Genomic DNA, 19,299 nt, shown 5'->3' with positions numbered 1-19,299 from the left:
ATTTTGTGTGATGACGAATTTAAATTTTATCTTGAGTAAAATATTGATATTTTTTGTAATTAGGATAAAACAAAGTAATTTGAATAGATTGATCGAAATTTTCAAATTGTGTAAAATTGAGATCGCATACATAATGTATCCAATTAAATATACACTACTGATTCAATAATGTATGTTTTGTATGTTTGATTGAATACATTATTCAATCTTTTATACAATTTAAAAATTTCTGTTAACGTGCCCAAATTATCCTGTTTTACTCTACAATTCATAAGAAAGAAATAAAGGGTTTTTTTTGCAAACTGAACTTAAATGATTAAAGGGATCCTAAAGTCGTTTGTTTTGTTGATTAAACGCAATAATTTTCGTAAAGGATTATCATATATATTATGTTTATAGATTTGGAAATTCTTTTCCAGAATTAGCGTGAAATTTATGCTCAGAAAAATTTTTGAAATTGATTTTTTTATCACTTCTTAGTTTATTAGAATTAGATTTAGACACTTAATTTGATACAATGATCTTTACGAAAATTTAGGCGGATGTGTGCATGCAATATTGATGTATACTATATAGTATAAGTATATAGTATGTAGGTATGTGTCGGTTGTATGTGTCGAAATATATAATATGTAGTAGATAAGTATAATAATGTATATAGTACGTAGGGATGTGTCGATTGTCGATAATACGTAAATCATATGTGGTAAGTCCTATATCGGTAAAACTGCAATTCGAAATTTAAATCTCGTTTTTTTCTGAAATATATTATACCTTTCCAGAATTGTAGTATATAGCTTCATTATTTATAACATCACCCAATTTCGGTTATTTCATGCTTAATAAACAACTTTTCTTAAAAATTGCCTTCAATTTAATAGAGATTGAGCTAAAATTGAGTTTAATATTTATCTTGTAAAAATTAGTTGAAAAACGTTACATACCGTAGTTAATTTCGATCATTCATTTCGAATTATTCAGTCTGCCTTAAAATCATTAGCGATATTCCCAGATGATTTGCATGAGTAGGCCACTTAATTATTTCTGTTCGTAAAAATAAGAGCGAAATTATTAGTGACGAATCGAATCGCATCACAAGTCGTCTTTGTCAACTTAGCGTGCGCTTCGCGTAATGCGTGCACATTGGCAATAAATACGGCACGATTTGACCCAGTTGAATACGCGATGAGCGATCGATAAGTTGCTCATGTTCAGCTAATGTATAACACGTACGTGTTGTCAAGATATGCCGAAGAAAAATAATGTCGTTTTGTCATTATTGGCATAATTAACGATCATCGATCGCGTTACTCTATTTTGGGATTGCGCTTCCAGATGTGACTATTGACAATTTCAAATAAATCTGATACCTATTTGATCTTCATGCAAATTGCGTATGTATATACGTAGTTCTAGCATGTTGTTATTTTCTGTACTCATTATAAACTATTATTATTACGACTACTTATGTTATATGTCCGTCTTTTATCCGTTTCGCATAATTTCTATGTCATACATACATAATCATATAGAGGTATTCATTCATTGAGAATTTATTTTCTTTTATACTTTTATTTTTATCACGTATGATTTAATTATTATTTTAAATTACATTAAATATAATCTTTCAAGATTTAATTTATACTCGAAAAATTGTTCCCGCTTTATTTTTTGATATATTCTTTCATAAAAATATTCAAAGTCATGTTAAACGAAGAAATTTTTATCAAGATAATTAAATTTAGATAATATCTTCAAGCAGAGTTGTATTATTAAATATTTTTTCTTGCTAATATTGTATAATTAATTTTCGATGAGATATGGACATTTGAGAGCTAATGCGCAGTTAAATTTAGCGTATATCTATTTATGTATAATAATACGAAATATAATAAGTTTATAACATTATTTCTGTATTAATACGAACGTTTCGATTTTGTTTATGTCATCTTCAGCGTATATCGCTGCTTATAATTTCAAGTTTTCATTACTTGATGGGCTGAGATGATTGCCAATTCGAGTATTGAAAATAACCTCCTTAACCAACTGTGTGACTGTTAAGATCCAAGTATAACATTGTAGGAGTGCCATAATGATAATGTACAATTAAAGTTGATTAACTTCATTTTTAGAATGTTAATTATGTTAAAACATATTCCGTGACACAGAACGTAATTAATATTCTAAAAATGAAGTTAATCAACTTTAATTGTATATTATCATTATGGCGCTCCTACAATATTATACTTGGTGTATTGGATCTTAGCAGTCACACACCTGATTAAGGAGGTTATTTTCAATACTCTCTCGAATTGATAATCATCTCAACTCTCCAAGTAATGAAAACTTCAAATTATAAGCAGTGATATACGCTGAAGATGACTTAAACAAAGTCAAAACGTTCGTATTAATAAAGAAATAATGTTATAAACTCATTATATATTATTGGTATTATTATACATAAACAGATATACGCTAAATTTAACTGCGTTTGCTCTCAAATGCCCGTATCTCACATCAAAAATTTTATTGAATCCGAGAGCCTTTGTCAAATTTAAATTTTGATGTTTTATATAATATTGTATAACTTTTTATTAATATTAACGCTAATATTATTAAAATGTTATGAACATTATACAATAAGTTTGTTACCTAAGATTTAATTTAAGTCTTAATCCGTAAAAAATTAACTAGTCAAATATGAGAAGAATAATCGACTATGATTGGTCAATTTCTTATGACTTAAGACTTAAAGCTTAAGTAATTAAATAATGGCTTTATTATAGAAAGTCCATTATACTAAATCTATTATGTTCGAATGTTGCACACAGATAAACGCAAAAAATAGGAATATATAGTCTTTCGAGAAGCGAAAAGTATTGATATTTGAGATTATCGAAAGTATTATGATTAAAGACAGTATGATGTAAATGATTGCCGATAATTTATTTTTGTACTCATTAACTCATTAACGCGTAAAGTTACGACGAGCAAAATATCTGTCCATGCAACGTCAGAATAAGCGGGGAAGGGAATAGTCACCTAAGCGTCTAACCGTAGAGGGGACCTGGCAGTTAAAAACAGACTAAGGTTGCCAAAGTCCCAAACACACTCTTTGTCATCGTGCGAACACTGCTCAATCACACTCGACATCCGAGCGTTCGGAAGTCGCGCCGCGGTAGCAAGCGTGTTCCTTCGAGGCGTACGCGAAATAACGTGCGTGTGCGTGTGCGACCGCGAAAGTTGAAGTCGTTGGAAAGCGAAGTGACGAGGAGGAGAAACGAATCGCGGCGTTCCTCGATTTCATTCGGTCGAATCGCTAGGCGCGCGAAGTTCGTATTCCAAACGCGCGTATTTCTCTATGCCACACGTGCGTCGCGTCGGCTATTTTTACTCATACCGCGAGCTATCACATCCTCGAATAGTGTCGCCCATGTGATTACCACGGAATATCGTGCACACAGTCGCCCGATTCGATGTGATCGTCGCTTTCGACGTTTCATTTTATCGAGAAAAACGATGAGATCCGTTAGCTTTAGAACCGGTCCAAACATCGTCTTCTCAATTTTACTCATCCGAATAAATGTAAAGTAATCGTGATCGATGGGGCAAAAAAAAAACGGCGGGAAGTCTGAGCGTCTTTCGGATATGTTGCATCTCTCTTTCTCGGCAACGGCCTTGAAGCTCGTAGTCGAAAAATATTAGAATTCGATTCTTTCTCTCTCTTTCTCTCTTCGAATAGCTTTCAACGAATTCGCGAATATATGCGTTGACTTCGATTCCGGAAAATTGCGATAAAAGTGCGATTTACGTCTCTTTTTTCTTTCGTTTTGCGCATTGACGGTCGGACGTCGAACATGACGCGCTTGTAATGGGAGGGAAATGTCGGTCTCGATGGCGATTCGACGGTAATTGGGACGAGAGACAGACGTTAGACATAGCTATGGAATTCGCAGTTAACGTATAATCTCGTATAATCTCATCATCGGTCACTTCCGACACACATTCCCGGCACGACCGGCGCGACACTTGAACCATGGCGGAAACAGAAAAGAGATACACGCATGCATATGGACAGCTGCGTAGATTAACGAGCACGATAGACGGTCAAATTAGGCAGTTGAGTGTAAGTAAGAGTATAGGTCTCTTTGAATGGAGGAAACTTAAACGTGTGCGTGAAGTGTTGAAGTTAAGAAAGAAATTTTTGTTAAAAAAAACGTGTAAATATCATTGAAATAAAACGTATTCGAACAGAGCCGTGAGACTCGCTATCACGTTGCGACACGTTATTATTAATAATTCATTACATGACCTCCCTTCGCGTCGGAGTTTCTAGTGTTGGGCATCTCGCCAAAATTTCTTCAATATCTTTTCTGTATCATACGAGAACAGATCGTAGAAGAGTACTAGTTAAAGCAAGATTATTCGCTCATAATTAAGAGGCAATATCTTATAGATGTCATTTGGTGCTGTATGCATGTGTAATAGAAATTTAATTCATAGATCAAACAAAATTGCATTATGCGTTATACGAAATGATAGATGTTTGTCCTTTTCTCTGTTTCAGTCCGAATATGGACTCACAGAAGATCAGGTAGCAGGTGAGTTAACGATTGTAAATAATTCAATAATTATAAAATAGATTATGAAATAATCAATAAATTACTAATAATTAATGTTTATAATAGAATTAAAAATTCATAATATTTCTGAACATTTGTGTTTTTAATATTTTGTATTATGAAATATATAATCTAAAAAATATTTTGTAATATAAACGGTTTTTTTAAATAATTAATATAAATACATGGAAGACAAAAATTATTGTTATGTGGTGTGTGTGCCAGTTGGCAACAGTTTTTCTTGTTTACCTAATATCTTGATGCATATCTGAGTCAGTTATAATGAGAGTTCGAAATAATTTAAAAGGGACAAAACACATATAGATTCAAAAGATACCAACAATGAAATATTTTACTAGATGATCTAAACGAATAAACTCCCTGAACGTAAATTATTGATGTATATAGTTTACGACACGCAGATGGGTCATTATCTGTAATGATATTATCGTTGACACGCAATAATAATGATTATATTTAATTCACGATCTAACTTGCTACGACATTTGCATTCTTCTAGTTATAATCTTATTCTTCAGAATAATACTATACAGAAGGGAAATAGAAAAATCGAGAAAACACTTTCATAGATTAATTTATTCCTAGCCTATATATTAGTAAAAAAGACATGTTATATATATATGTATGTATATGACATACTTTTTTAATTATTAAAAATTCAGATATTAATTAACCCTCCATTGCTCTCGCTCAACAAATGAACATTAGTACTTTCGTACGAACGCCGCGCCATGCTTGTATATGTGTTACTGTTTAGTGCACCATCGCTATATAATTTTCTCAGATCACGTAATTTTTATTTTCTTAGAGCAAGTAATTGTTAAAAGAAGAATTAATAATAAAAGAAATAATAATAGAAAATAAGAATGAATTAAAGTTATATTTACGTTTCAAATCTTTTTATTATTTCATCTCGATATATTAGCTATATGTTTTTATTTTTCTATAATATAATATATGAAAATTACAGTAGCGTTTCTTAACGTAAAAGTTTTTTATTATATAAAAAATTTAGTTTTATTTTTTGATGTTTTACGTGTTATATAGGGGAGATCGGGGCTAAGTGGGTACCTTTTTTTTCAATTGAAATTTTCAATAACAAAGTAAACGATTTTAGTCAAATGATTATTAGCGTTTTATAGAGTGATTGTAAGACTACAAGATGGCAATAAAAAGTTTTGGTGTTTGCAACTTCATTTCATCCATATATACAAAAAATGATGTGATTCGGAAAATGAAATCTCAAAAATTACTTTTGATTATCGAAAACATGTTGACACACACACTCTCTCTCTCTCTCTCTCTATCTATCTATCTATCTAAACTAACCAAACTTCGTTGGTAAAGAAAACACACGAGATGCTATCTACAATATAAATTGAGAACTCGTAAGATATATTTTTGCCATTTAAAATTCAAATGCCCACTTAGCCCCAGTCTCTCCCTACATGTAAACAATTATTTACAATTAAATTAATATAAAATTTTACTTACTTTTACACAAAGTCGACAAAGTCTTGTAAGAAGAAAAAATATGCGATATCGATTGGTTTATTGATCTGTTATAGTAAATTTCAAGTTTGGCAACAGCTGCGCGAGTCGCGTCGACTCATACATATTACGATATTGCTCTCGCCATTAACGTCACGCTCAGATATAACGGATATAATGCGCGTTAACACCTTCAAAAATTTTTAATAAAAATTATTTTTAACAAAATTGCGAAAACAACCATACAAATATAATCTGAAAGGTTGCAAAAAAGTCAGAAAGTTTCAGAATCAATATTTATGCTACATCCGTGCAATTAAAAAATCAAATTTGAAATGAGCGTTCGCCTCGTACAAGAGTAGTAGAGGGTTAAGGAAATTTTTTGTATAAAAATCTGTACACATAAAACAAGTTACATCGATTTGAAAGAGTAATCACAAAAATCTCCTATTTTTTGGTTCCGCGATTTTGGAACTGAATTGTGTGTCAAATGACCTCATAATAAGGCATCAATCATAAACCAAGTTAAGACTAAAATTGAAGATATTTAGGAAGGTCAAAGTTCATTAAAGCATCAGTCCATATACTTTGAAGCGCAAATTTTTGTGTCAGTCCGATAATTTAAAACTTCATATTCGGAAGTTTTGCTGGCTGCTGACGATGAATTTAAAATTAAATTTTTAAAATTCAAAATGGCTGATTTAATATGGCGAACTATATATATTTAAAAAACGTTTTAATTTCTATTAAAGATATTTTATTATTAATTGAAACGATCAATATAATAAGAAAGATAAAGCAAATTGTGTTTATGTGTATATTACATGTTTTCATCGAGTTTTGCAATTAACAATTAATCAGTGCATAATAAGATCCCCGAGAAATCGTTTCAAATACATCAGATAATAACTATTTGTCTCGAGTATGGTAATGATTAGCATGGTAACGACGAGAAACTCCGTTATTTCAGAATTCAAAGAGGCATTCATGCTCTTCGACAAGGACGAAGATGGCACGATTACGATGGCAGAATTAGGAGTCGTCATGCGGTCTCTCGGTCAAAGACCATCGGGTGAGTAATTTGCTCTTCGCGAATCTCGAATACATTCAGGATGCATCCAAGTGAATGTCCGGAACAGCGATGAATGAAGCAAACGATAATATATTTCTTTCAGAGACAGAACTGCGCGATATGGTGAATGAAGTGGATCAAGATGGAAACGGTACCATCGAGTTTAATGAATTCCTGCAGATGATGTCGAAGAAGATGAAAAGCGCCGACGGGGAAGATGAACTTCGCGAGGCGTTCCGGTAATAAGCTCTCTACTATACATAAGAACTCCAAGTACCTAATTGCTTCTGGAACAATTGCATTGAAAGAACGTCCCGAAGCAACTTTTGTTCATGGGAAGAATAAAGCTTTTAAAGATCGACAGAAGAGACTTTTAGTTGGAGACGAATTTCTTTATGTTAAAGTTATGGCTAAAATACTACATGAATAGCGTTTTGATTGCGATAGTCATAATCAAGAAAGTCATTACGGCCTGAAGGCTCGTACAGAGATTTTTTTGAAAAAAAAAGACAAAATAAAATTTTATTCTGATATCTCATCCGATGTGTACTATAGTGTAGTTGGAATGCACATAATTTATTTATTATAATTTTTTAGAAATCAATTTGCAAAATCCAACTCTGTGCGCGTCTTCGCAGCTTCATAGAAAAGAAGTCGAAAAGGTTTCATGACGTAGAAATAATTCTAGGACATAAAATGTCAACATGAAAACATGTATTTGCACCGCGAATAAGGAGCATATCATTTATTTAATGTTTTTAAAAGCGAAATTGCAAAATTCGGCTCTTTAACAGCTTCGTAAAATATATAAGCTAAACAAGTTTCATGGAAAAATATTTCTTCTACAAGACAATATATGATAGAGTCTGATAGAGCGCAGATACTGCAGCAGTAGCTGCACTGCATGAGGTGTAAATGAGTTGGCTTATCACTCTTGTCGACCCTTAAGATGTAAATAAGCCTACTGGCAATTTGGCACTTTGTTCGTTTCGTTTTAGAGTGTTCGATAAGAACAACGATGGCTTAATATCTTCGAAGGAACTGCGACATGTAATGACGAATCTTGGTGAAAAATTATCTGAAGAAGAAGTCGACGATATGATCAAGGAGGCTGATCTAGATGGCGATGGAATGGTCAACTACGAAGGTAACGCATTTTTCTGCCTATATGTTTAAACTTAATGTGTGTGTGTTTATAATTTTTCTTAGGCATTCATATACACATTTCCATGATGCAGCTGCTAAAAAATATTAATATGAACGTTGACATGTGTACAGAGTGTTCTAAAATTCACGCCTCAAAATCCTGTAGTAAAAAAGTTCTCGAGAAATTAAGTAAAACAGTCATTTGTAAATTTTTATTTTAATCAGTCATTTTTGAGACAATATCTAAGGGTTTAAATATGGCCATTTACAGACTACGTTTACAGTTTGAGATAATAATTATATATAGAAAGTACTACGAAAGAGAGATATTAAAAAAAATATGAAAAAAATATACACACATACATTTTTAATATTATGGTACAGCATAAAATAGTAAAATTTGGCGCGAATTATAAACAGTTAAAAATCATGAATAAAAAATAAATATAATAGTAATAAAGTAAACTGTATGTGTGTGTACATTATATGCTTTTCAATTAACAAATCAGTGTAACAATATAGGATGTGAATATTAAATTTCTTATATGGTAAATCTGATATCCGGGTTGAACATACATATAACATTTTGCATAATTGTTATCACGAACTATTAAATTATACGTTAAATTATGTGCTAATCACTCGTGTTTCAGAATTCGTGTCGATCCTAATGTCGAAAAATTAGTTCGGAGATCGAAAGAAGGATTCGAAGATAACGAAGAATTTTCGACAGAGCAAAAATAAATGGATCCGCCACTCAAGTTCCTTGACTTCGTAGGATTGTAGCGAGAAATCGTTTCATGTCCCATGAAACTATAATCGCAACCGTCGAGGGAAAAAATCAAAAACTCGACGACTGATCGACCGCGGCATGTACGACATTGTGAGATCGCAAAAGCGAATTGCACCAACCTACCAATTTTACTCTATAGCTAAGGCTTCGTGAGAACGACTGACGTGTTGAAGATTTCGCGCGTAAGTAGCGCAGGTAGAGGATTGAGGAGGCATCGGAAATCTTTGACTTCGAGCGGGATGCGCGAGTCTCGCCGCGAATAGTAAAGCTTCGGCTTTATGGCCGGAAAACTGAGAGGAGAGACTTTCTTCCGCGAATTTTGCACATACGTACACGCATTATATACACAGATACACCTCGCGCTCCTTCGGACTAATCTTAGACGAATACTTGAAATTTTTAGATATAACGGAAACGTAACGTAATGTTAAAATAAAGAGAATATGTCCAAACGACGGGGGAGGGAGGCGTGACCCGCCGCTACCCGGAACAATCAACCGAGCTTCGTTTAGACTTTTACGTACTCCCTAATCTTTATCTCCCCTCTCCCCTGATAATTTTACGGAGCGGAGAATTTAGGGGTTACTTAGCTTTCCATCGTCCATTTGAACATTCTCGCGAGAAAGTCCTGAAGTATATATTAGTACACGATATGTTTACGTGATATATATATATACATATATACATACGTATTATATATACATATGTTATCATATTATTACTATACGATATTCCTTTTGCGTCGCTCGTTTCCTTGAAATGCGACGTCCACGAAAGGTACCGTACTTCGAGTGTTTTTACCGCTTGTATTACAACGCAGAGATGCGCGCCAACCTAATGTAGTGATACACACGTCTCCCGTCCTTGCCGTTGCCCTCTCATTGCTATCACTTCCTTGATTGTTTAGCAATTTTAGAGCGGGTACACCGATGACACGCTGAAGAGTGATTGATACTACCGCTTTCGCACGTAGCGTGAACTGGCCGATAATTGTAGTGCCGCGTTTCTGTAATCGATCACCGTCGAGTGGACGAGTGCCCTGGTTGAAAAAGAGTTTTGAAAGTCTAAACGCTCAAATTATTGCGACATTTCCTGTGGGAACAATTTAAGCAAAGCGCTTGTTATCTAAGCGTACAAGATTTGGAAAGATATTCGTACGGTGTTCATTCCTTGATTATCGAAGGAATAATCTAATGATCTTGTTTATCCGCGGGCTCGTTAGTGAAGTTTTAGACGGAGCTAATGCTGTGACTGAATTGACAATCCCTCGTTACACATCCAATGACTATAGTTGCTATTGTGATAATTAACAGGTGCCTATAGTCATTAGGTATGTGGCAGTGGCTTTTAAAGATAAGAGAAAAAGAATCTAAGCAGAACATAAAATCATTATGACATTAAAGTGGAGTCAAAATGATTCCAAAATGATTTTATTGAAAATCACTTTTATTCGATTAGTTACGATTCATTTGAATATTAAAGTGGCATTATCGCGACTTGTTGTTCTGCTAAGCAAGCCCTTACGGGAACAATTCAACCAGGATGATTAACGCGAAGCGCGAGCACTTCTTCATTCATAAACACGGAGAGATTACACAACGTGATCCCCTTGAAAGATGAAAAAAATGGCACGACGTGTTTTCGCTGTCGCACAATCAGCATCGCTCGCCGCATCGTCGGCGTCCGGATTCAGGAGCGTGTAAGCTATATTATGGTACCTTTAGACGTGTTATATAAGATGAAGAAAATGAAGCTCTGCGCGTTAATACGCGTGACATAGATCTATAGGTAGTACCTAGCGACCCATAGTGGCATATAAAGAAACGCGCGGTCGCAAGTATAAATGATTAACTGTACACGTGAATTATTATATATTATACGTGATGATGTTGCGCTACCATGAAAAAGAAGAGGAAACATACATGAAATACGTTGTAGATATAATTATGTACATACGTCCTCTCCGCCGCCTGTGCTCCATACACATACACGCCCGCACGCACGCACGCATGCACGCGCGCGTAATCCTATCTGGCACAAAACGGAAGTTGAATACGCGCGATTGGTAGCGCGAGTCGCGAGAGGGATCGAGAGATCGAAGTGATAATAACGCGCGAGGGCATCTGTGGCGTACTATCAATCGGAGTAATTTTGTTTTCCATTTTGTGCACGTGATGTTCCATTATTTTATTCAGTTTTCTGTTACTCCTGACAATCGTTGTGATAATGCGCGTCAAACACGTTTGAAAAAAATACACACGCATTTGATTGGAGTGGACCCATAAAGATGCTTATTTGACGTGTGATATAACGTGTAATGAATATATGGAAACCAATGGTTATTTGTTTATATTCATCTATTTGTATAGCATGACTCTTCTACGTGTTTGTCTTGTTAATCATAATTTGTGAAAACCTTTATAAAAAATTAGATTTTCTATTTAAAAAAGTGTGCATGCACGTACATATGTATATATGTACCCATATTTTTCATATGTCAAGAAACTTTTCTTAATAAAGTACTGAACGTTTGATTAAGAAAAGTTGCATACTTGGCAAATATTTAGTATTTGATTAAGAAAAATTGCATTGCAAATCAGTCTTTATTTATGCTTAAAAAGATTATCCGACATGTGGAAATAATCTATTATTTTTTCTTTGATTTCTTGAATTTTGTCATTTTCTAGTGTTCATAATTTAGTGTTCATAAATTAATGATATCGCATTTATTACTTACGAAAAAAGCATTTAAATCATTAAAGTAAGATAAGCTACAGTATGATTTTCCAAATAACGATTACAATTTCTTTCATATTTCACGGTTTTACAAAAGTAAAAGTATGAAAAACCATACTAGCTAAATAAAAATTTATGATAATAATTTTGTAAGAAAAGATATTAGAATAATTATTCCAAATTTTGATTTATATTCAAGTACTATCGTTAAATAATATCGGTTAAATTAATAAAATATGCAAGCAAACTGTTATCATAATATATAAATATGAATAAGAAAAGTCTAAAAATACGAATTGAAATGCTCTTTTTTTGTTTAAGCACACGCGTTTTTTTAATAAAAAAATCAATCTGAATTTTGAAATTTTTATTTGGACTTGTTAGTCCTTTCGAAATATTTAAAAGCTTGAATACCATATCGTGAATAACATACCGCGAAAAAATCAATTTAAAACCTTATACCGATTGACTGTACGTACATACGCTAAAAGATAAAACGGATGAAAGAGCGAGAGAAAGGATAGATAACATTTTTTTTAAGAAGAGAATCCGGGTGAAACGCGCGTGTTTCGAGATCCGGGTAACTCGATCACTATTTTTTCCAAATACGAGGAAAACGTGAAAAGCGATTGCGGCCTGAAAAGCTTGTCGGACGAAACGGTGATTGCGGATAGGTACATAGAGACAGACAATAAAATCTGTTGCTCTCTAATCCGATCGATCCATGATTACGTTACATTTAACGGCGAGCCTACCATATTACCACGATACGAATGCGCGTTTATTTAGAAAGGATGGCACAACAGCGATGGGAGTTCAGGTTGTCGAGAATGCGAGGGACCTCGATGATTTAATAGATGCGATTACTTGTACATATGACGCGTAATGTATGATTAACATAAATTTATATTACTTTTGCAGGCGAAAACTGTGATTTTTGAGCCGTTGATATTTGAACAATCAGAAACGTGAACAGTTTTACTGCAAAGATAATCTAAATCAAATTTTGAAGTACGATCAATTCAAATAAGAGATGTACGCTTGACTAATGACCTAATCCGACGTAATGTATCTGTCCTTAGACTTTCAGAATTTGACTTGCATTATTTTCAAGGTAAACAGTTCACGTCGCGCCTCCGATAGAGTACTGCCATAACATGATGAAGATACTCATTTTTGGGCTTAAAGGTATTAAATTAATTTGTAAAAGTTTCAACAACTTATCAGCAAATAAAAATCGATATTATTTCCATACTTCTGAAGAATTAACATCTATCTTTTTTTAAATTAATTTAATAAATTAAAATGCTCCTTCCAAAAGTATTAAATTTATGACAGTCTCTTTTCGATGGTGCAGTACAATTTACGAAGCGAAAGAGAAAGAAACAGGAAAAGGAAAAGTGTGCTTATGTAGCCGATGTTCATAGATAAAGATGCTTCAACACGCGAAATATGAAAGCGAAGTGATAGCCGCGTTTTTGACAATAATATATTTTCTTAACGCTTATATATCTCGAAGTGAGATGTCCCACCGCGCAGTGTCTTTCTTTCCATTGGGATAGCACCGTTTCACAATAAACGCTACGTTCATTATGGTTTTCGATCTACCAATGCTCGTGATGATCGATTACGCTTATTCGTCGACGTACGCTCTTAACGAACGTTCGCTCTCTCGTGTTCGATGGTAATACAAAGTACCGAAAGCACCGCGACTCGAAACACCGCGACCTGGAAAGTCAGGCACCTGAGCGAATCAGCACGGCGAACGGCGACACACTGATAAATAAGGGAGAAAGTAAAGTGTCAACTTGATAATACGTCACAAATAGCAATGTATAACGTCCGAACGACAATATCTCTAATGGTTTAACTGAGGACTTCGGTAAAAGTTACCGAAGAAACAGATATATACGCAGGTCCGTTCCAAGCATTAAGTATCCTAAATTATATACCTATACAAACGTCAACAATGAGATAAACCACTGCACGTCGCTATTTGTTCGTCGCAACGTCACGCATATTAGATTTCCTACTGCCCTTCGCATCTCTCCTCTTTAAAGAAAGTTACTGCTAATATAGTTTTCGGGAATGATGATACCAGCGAGTTTGTTATGTACAACTTGCAGAAGAAATGGTTAAGTTATAATATACAGAATACGTACGGTCAATAGTGACAGTTATTAATTGACATGTAAGAACCATAGACAGGAGTTACTTTGATCCTTAAGGATAATTTCACGATTCTAGTAATTGAAACTTTTTTTATGAAACTAACAAATTTTTTTTATGAAATACTTTTCTTTTATCATTTGAAAAACTTTTTGTTGTAGGATTCTCTGCTAATCACGAACAAATGCTCGGATTAAACAGAAATTAAAAAGATCTCTTGATATGATGCAATCAAAGTTATCCTTACGAATGAGATATGTATTGATCAGTAATGAAATAATCAGATATGAATTATGATATGTAATTGTTTTCAAGGTATCAAGGTTTCCGAAACAATTTTAGGGATTTGAAAATGTGAATTTGTTTATATTGAATTTTGCGAGAAATTTTGTAACGCGTGTATACGATGTGACTTCGCCTAATTTTTTTCTAGTATCAGTGTAGTGACAGTGCGACACGCGCAAGTACAAAAGGATTGCTGACGTAAGCATGCAGTGAATTTCTATACCATATGCATAAGAAGAATGGATCGTTTGACGACACGATAGAAAAAAGAACGTTATCGCGAAAAAATCGTGAAATCAAGAATCGTGTCTGTACGCTCAAAATGCAGCGTAAAGCTTTTTAGATTTTAATTATATTAAACGCACTTTATATTCGAAAATAATAATTATCCTAACTATTTGAGGGGCAAAAGAAGTCAATGAGCATTTGGTACATTTATGCAGAAAGATAGATAATTGTTATTATTACAATATCTGTCATTTTAATTACATTTATCGATATGAAAACTGATAGAGATGTGCCCATATTGTACCACCAGTTACATACTCTTATATTATAGTTATTACGTGGTACATAAATTGTTCCTATCATCCCTCAAAGAGTCAGGAAATCAACGTTCTTTGCTCGAAGTGAAGATTTTCTCTCCCTTGTCCCACACCTCCGTGATTACATTTCTGTTCAATGTGAGAATCGATTTCTCGAAAAATCTCGAGATATATTTATCATTATATTATCATTTACTCCAGAGCAGAGCAGAGATATTTTTATAGATTACATTTTACGCCAAATCCTGCTGTGCAGCGTAATACGAATCATACGACATTGCGTTGCAATGTATTACATTTTTTACAGGGTGTATCGAAAGTTTCGCGCTGTTTCTTTCTGCTACAATTACCGCAGATTGTAAAGTCATAATAAATTAAAAAATAAATTAAAATATAATTTATTGCAAAAAAGTAAAGAATATAATTTTTCGATTAAATTTTGTTGGACAGATTTTTTTATTTAAGGCTCTTATTTATCCAAATATTTAATAATTAAATGACTGTGAAATTTAATCGAATTTTCTATAATGAATAGCATACTAGACATTCATCGTACAATTTCATGCAGAAAGAGTGCAAGATACTTGGTGCACCCTACACACGTTAATTGTATTATATTATACATATATACGCATATATGCAAGTTATATATTCTCTATCAAGTTATTTTGCGAGCTGGAAATAAATTCAAGAGCTATAACGTTCTTGACCACTCGCAAATCTGCCGTTAATTGTCACCTACGTACAGGATGTCTTGGAAATACGCGCTTGTGTTGAAAATGGAAATTTTAATTGTATGATGTGCAAACATATATCTTAAGCGCAGAGGAGAGAACGCATATATTTTCATTATATTCCTTAGGACACCCTGTGCGTTTTAACGTTGCCCTCCAGAAGTAAAGGTGAGTCTTCCTTCCGATGTGTATTTAATTGAGACTTTTCTCTTTTATTGAGACTTTTATCATCGATCGTTATCCGCGTGCAAGCCATTTGAATAGAGAGCTCGAAAGGCTAACCGTTGCAATTATAAATGGAAAATTAGAAATTGTGAAAACCAATGAGATTTTCTTACAATTTCTCGCACGGGTACTTTGCGCGATGTTTAAATGAAATTTCATGACTCATCTTGACGATCGTAGTGGCATCGACTAGCAGAGCGAATCATTTCATTAATAAGTCTTGTGTTATTTTTATTACTGTTATGAAATATAGGATTAGTTTAAGGGACAAATTTTTTCACAAAATATATTATCGACTTCGTTATCAATATCGTTGGCACCGAGAAGTATAGTTCATAATACATATTTAATAATTATTTAAAGAGAGAAAAATTATTAAAAGTTGTCGACGTATTAAAGATTATTTATATTTATTTATATGTATTGTTACTAAACTAAAGAAAATTTAAAAATAAGAGGATATAAAAATAAGAGAAAATGAACGCTGATGTAAATAACTTAAAAAGTTGCATTTTCCAACTTAAGCATAATCCTATTTGAAACTGATATATATTTCCTCGAAAATTTATGAATCGCGCACTGAGAAATGTATTTTCATCTCTTTACGAAAGACGTGTCCATAAGATTGAACGGTGCTGTTATTTCCCGTTCCCGTTAATCAAGATCACGTGTTTGATTCACTCATTTTAACGGTGCTTCGCGACCTTTTGGAATTCGTCCCAATTTCAAACAGATATTTCAAGCGTAGCCTGTAAAACGAGCGACTTCGAGGCAACTAAATCACTTCGAGGATGTTCGAAGTTCGCCTAAGCAACGCAAACAAGCAAAAGGTGTAATATCAGCTAGCTTAATATCAAACACACGTTGAAATACTGCAAACACATAATAATCAAATTACATATACGTTAAATAGATATGCGTGAAAGAACCTGATTACCTTAGACGTACGATAATTAAATGATAATCGTTAAGTAAGTGTAACTAGGTTATAATCAGGGAATGGAAAGTTACTTTTTAAAAGTAACAAGTTACAGTTACTCGTTACCGAGTAGAAAAAGTAACAAGTTACAAAATTACTGATTTTTAAAAGTAACTCGTTACAGTTACTGTTACTTGAGGGCTGTGTTCCAAAATTTACCATCAGTGCTGAAAATGTATAGTACACGTAACGTAAACTGTAGATTTTTAACCCTGGCAATGAATTTTGGAACACAGCCAGAAAGTAACGTTTCATTACTTTTCGTTACTTTTTTAAAATCGATAACCACCAATCACAGCGGACGGGTGCCTAGAGGCTTTCTAGTCTCAAGCGCTATGAGTGGCTTGTGTCCAACCGTGTCCAGTTGTGTGCAAAGTAAACGATAAAAGTAACTGTAAAATTCATTACCGTTACCAAAAAAATGTAACTACGTTACCGTTACAGTTACAAAAAAAGAAGTAACGCAGTTACCAGTAAAGTTACCCAAAAAGTAACTTGTAACTGTAACGAGTTAACTCCTGTTACAAGTAACGAGTTACTTCCATTCCCTGATTATAATACATAATTGCGAGGGCTGTCGCTACTAAGTGACACGATCTTCCGTTCATTAAGGATCTGCGATTTTGTCGTATTATACCGGTCCGTATTACACCGCTTTCTTACAAAACGATTTATAGAGTGTGATTGTAGGCAACGTGGGAAATCGTATGCTTGGCATGCAACATTTTTTGTAACGTTGTATCTTTTGGGCGTCGTTTGAGAAGTTGCGTCATTTTCTACTTTCTTCGCTCGTACTAATTACTTTCAAAAGAAGCTTTTTCGCTCAAGGGCAGTTCGTTACATTAATTTCAGCCAGTAACAACGGATAGACAAGCTCCGCACGTTCTTTGTGATTGTCTTTTCATCGATCCTTTTTTTTTAGTCGCGTGATGAAACTTCTTTGCGCCTAAATGCCACGCAAGATAAAAATTAGATAAAATCGCGGGAGCAGGCAATAATCGTGTACCATATAACATCGCGGCCGAGACATAACGATGTTCAAACTAGTTGTAATAAGGAAATGTCTTTCATTAACTTTGTTAAATGTTATGGGAAGTACAAGCTATGTTATTGGACAAGTATGTGCGTGTATTTCTATATTTCAGTCTAGCTAACAGAGTGAGAAAACGTCTGATAGGGATTCTGCACAATCGATATATTGCATCTTCAGTAGAAGAAAATCTCAACTGCTAATTATTTTTCTAGAAATTATTTTTCTAGATCAATTAGTAATTAAAAAAAGAAAAAATATTTTATATATATATATAGCAATTAATAATATAATTTATAATCTAGTTATATAAAAATAATTAATCACAAAATTAAATTATATTAAACGATACAACTGGAAAGAAATTAAAACGAAGTTGTTGTTTATCGCAACAATTTCAGCTTCCATTTTCTATAAATTAATTGTTCATTATACTTGTAGTAAAAATGATAATTCTTACAGTTGTGATTTTTTTCTCTATTGAAGATAACCAATCCTGAAAAACGTGGTGCAAGGAAACGTATAAAGTAAACTAACAATGACGAAGCAAGTTATGATTGAAGATTATAACCGGGGGATGTGTATTAAGAAGATAAGATAAAAAAGAAAACAATAAATGGATCTACATGGGGAGCTATATCGTGCTGTGAATGAAATATTTATATTTTTACTTGAAAGAAAGGAAAGAAGGCTATGAGATGAAACGTAATGTCGAATATCCACAACAAGGAATGTGCATGACGTTATTTTTCTAGAGTGAATATCTAAATAGTTATATTATTGCGTTATGGCGAAACATATTCTCAAGCGACAAGCAGGCCTAAACGCGACTTTTTACGATGATAGACTTAATGCGTGTTACGAGCATATTTGGTAAAGAAGGAATACGTTTGTCGTTTATTTGTTTTGTATGTACTACTTGATGTTGTTGTGCGTTGCTAAAGTTACTCCGCAAATTATACGACATGTTTCCTATAAATCGTGAGCGACTTTCCCAAACGGTTTGTATCCGTGTTGTTCTTGCGAGTTTGGTGTAATTATTCAAAGCGTTTGTGCGTTTAACACTTGAACAGTTAAGTTTTCAATATAACTGCAGCTTTTTGGTATTATAATCACTTAATTTTTTTTCTAATTGAGTTTATCTTGTTTCAAACTTTTTCATTTATATGCTTCGCTTTCCAACGTCACATGTTTGAGAATAAATTTATTACTTATTAATAATAAATAAAGAACTATTCGCATAAGATAATAATTATGATTTGCGTATGCAGTTGAGTGCAACTTGTTGAGTTCAACACACATGTATGTATATACATGTATGTAATAATGAGATAGAGTATGCTATTATATATATATATTGTTTTCACACTTTTTAATTGTAGTTTTTTCGTAACAATTTAATGATTAATGAGGAAATTCATAAATATATATTCTGCGACAGTAAATTAATA

The 19,299-nt window shown here is 33.4% G+C and overlaps 1 protein-coding gene across 1 annotated transcript; it reads left to right on the top strand.

Annotated features, from left to right (window-relative positions):
- The first annotated feature begins 3,720 nt into the window (after nucleotides 1-3,720).
- On the top strand, nucleotides 3,721-9,768 carry LOC108726599 (neo-calmodulin). Its single transcript, XM_018454274.1, has 6 exons — nucleotides 3,721-4,126; nucleotides 4,568-4,601; nucleotides 7,105-7,206; nucleotides 7,310-7,445; nucleotides 8,205-8,353; nucleotides 9,006-9,768. Exons 1-6 carry the CDS (start codon nucleotides 4,037-4,039, stop codon nucleotides 9,035-9,037), a joined length of 543 nt encoding a protein of 180 aa, XP_018309776.1. The 5' UTR covers nucleotides 3,721-4,036; the 3' UTR covers nucleotides 9,038-9,768.
- The last annotated feature ends 9,531 nt before the right edge of the window (nucleotides 9,769-19,299 follow it).

This window comes from Mycetomoellerius zeteki, unplaced genomic scaffold, assembly GCF_001594055.1.
Source record: "Mycetomoellerius zeteki isolate Tzet28-1 unplaced genomic scaffold, Tzet1.0 scaffold111, whole genome shotgun sequence".
In the NCBI taxonomy this organism is placed as follows: domain Eukaryota; kingdom Metazoa; phylum Arthropoda; class Insecta; order Hymenoptera; family Formicidae; genus Mycetomoellerius; species Mycetomoellerius zeteki.
Note: the sequence above shows the minus strand (reverse complement) of the source record. Positions and strands in the feature narration are given on the sequence as shown.

Coding starts and splice junctions, on each gene's coding strand:
- LOC108726599 (XM_018454274.1), top strand. CDS start 4,037: ATGGCGGAAACAGAAAAGAGATACACGCATGCATATGGACAGCTGCGT. Junction 4,602..7,104: donor CACAGAAGATCAGGTAGCAG/GTGAGTTAACGA, acceptor CCGTTATTTCAG/AATTCAAAGAGGCATTCATG. Junction 7,207..7,309: donor TCTCGGTCAAAGACCATCGG/GTGAGTAATTTG, acceptor TATTTCTTTCAG/AGACAGAACTGCGCGATATG.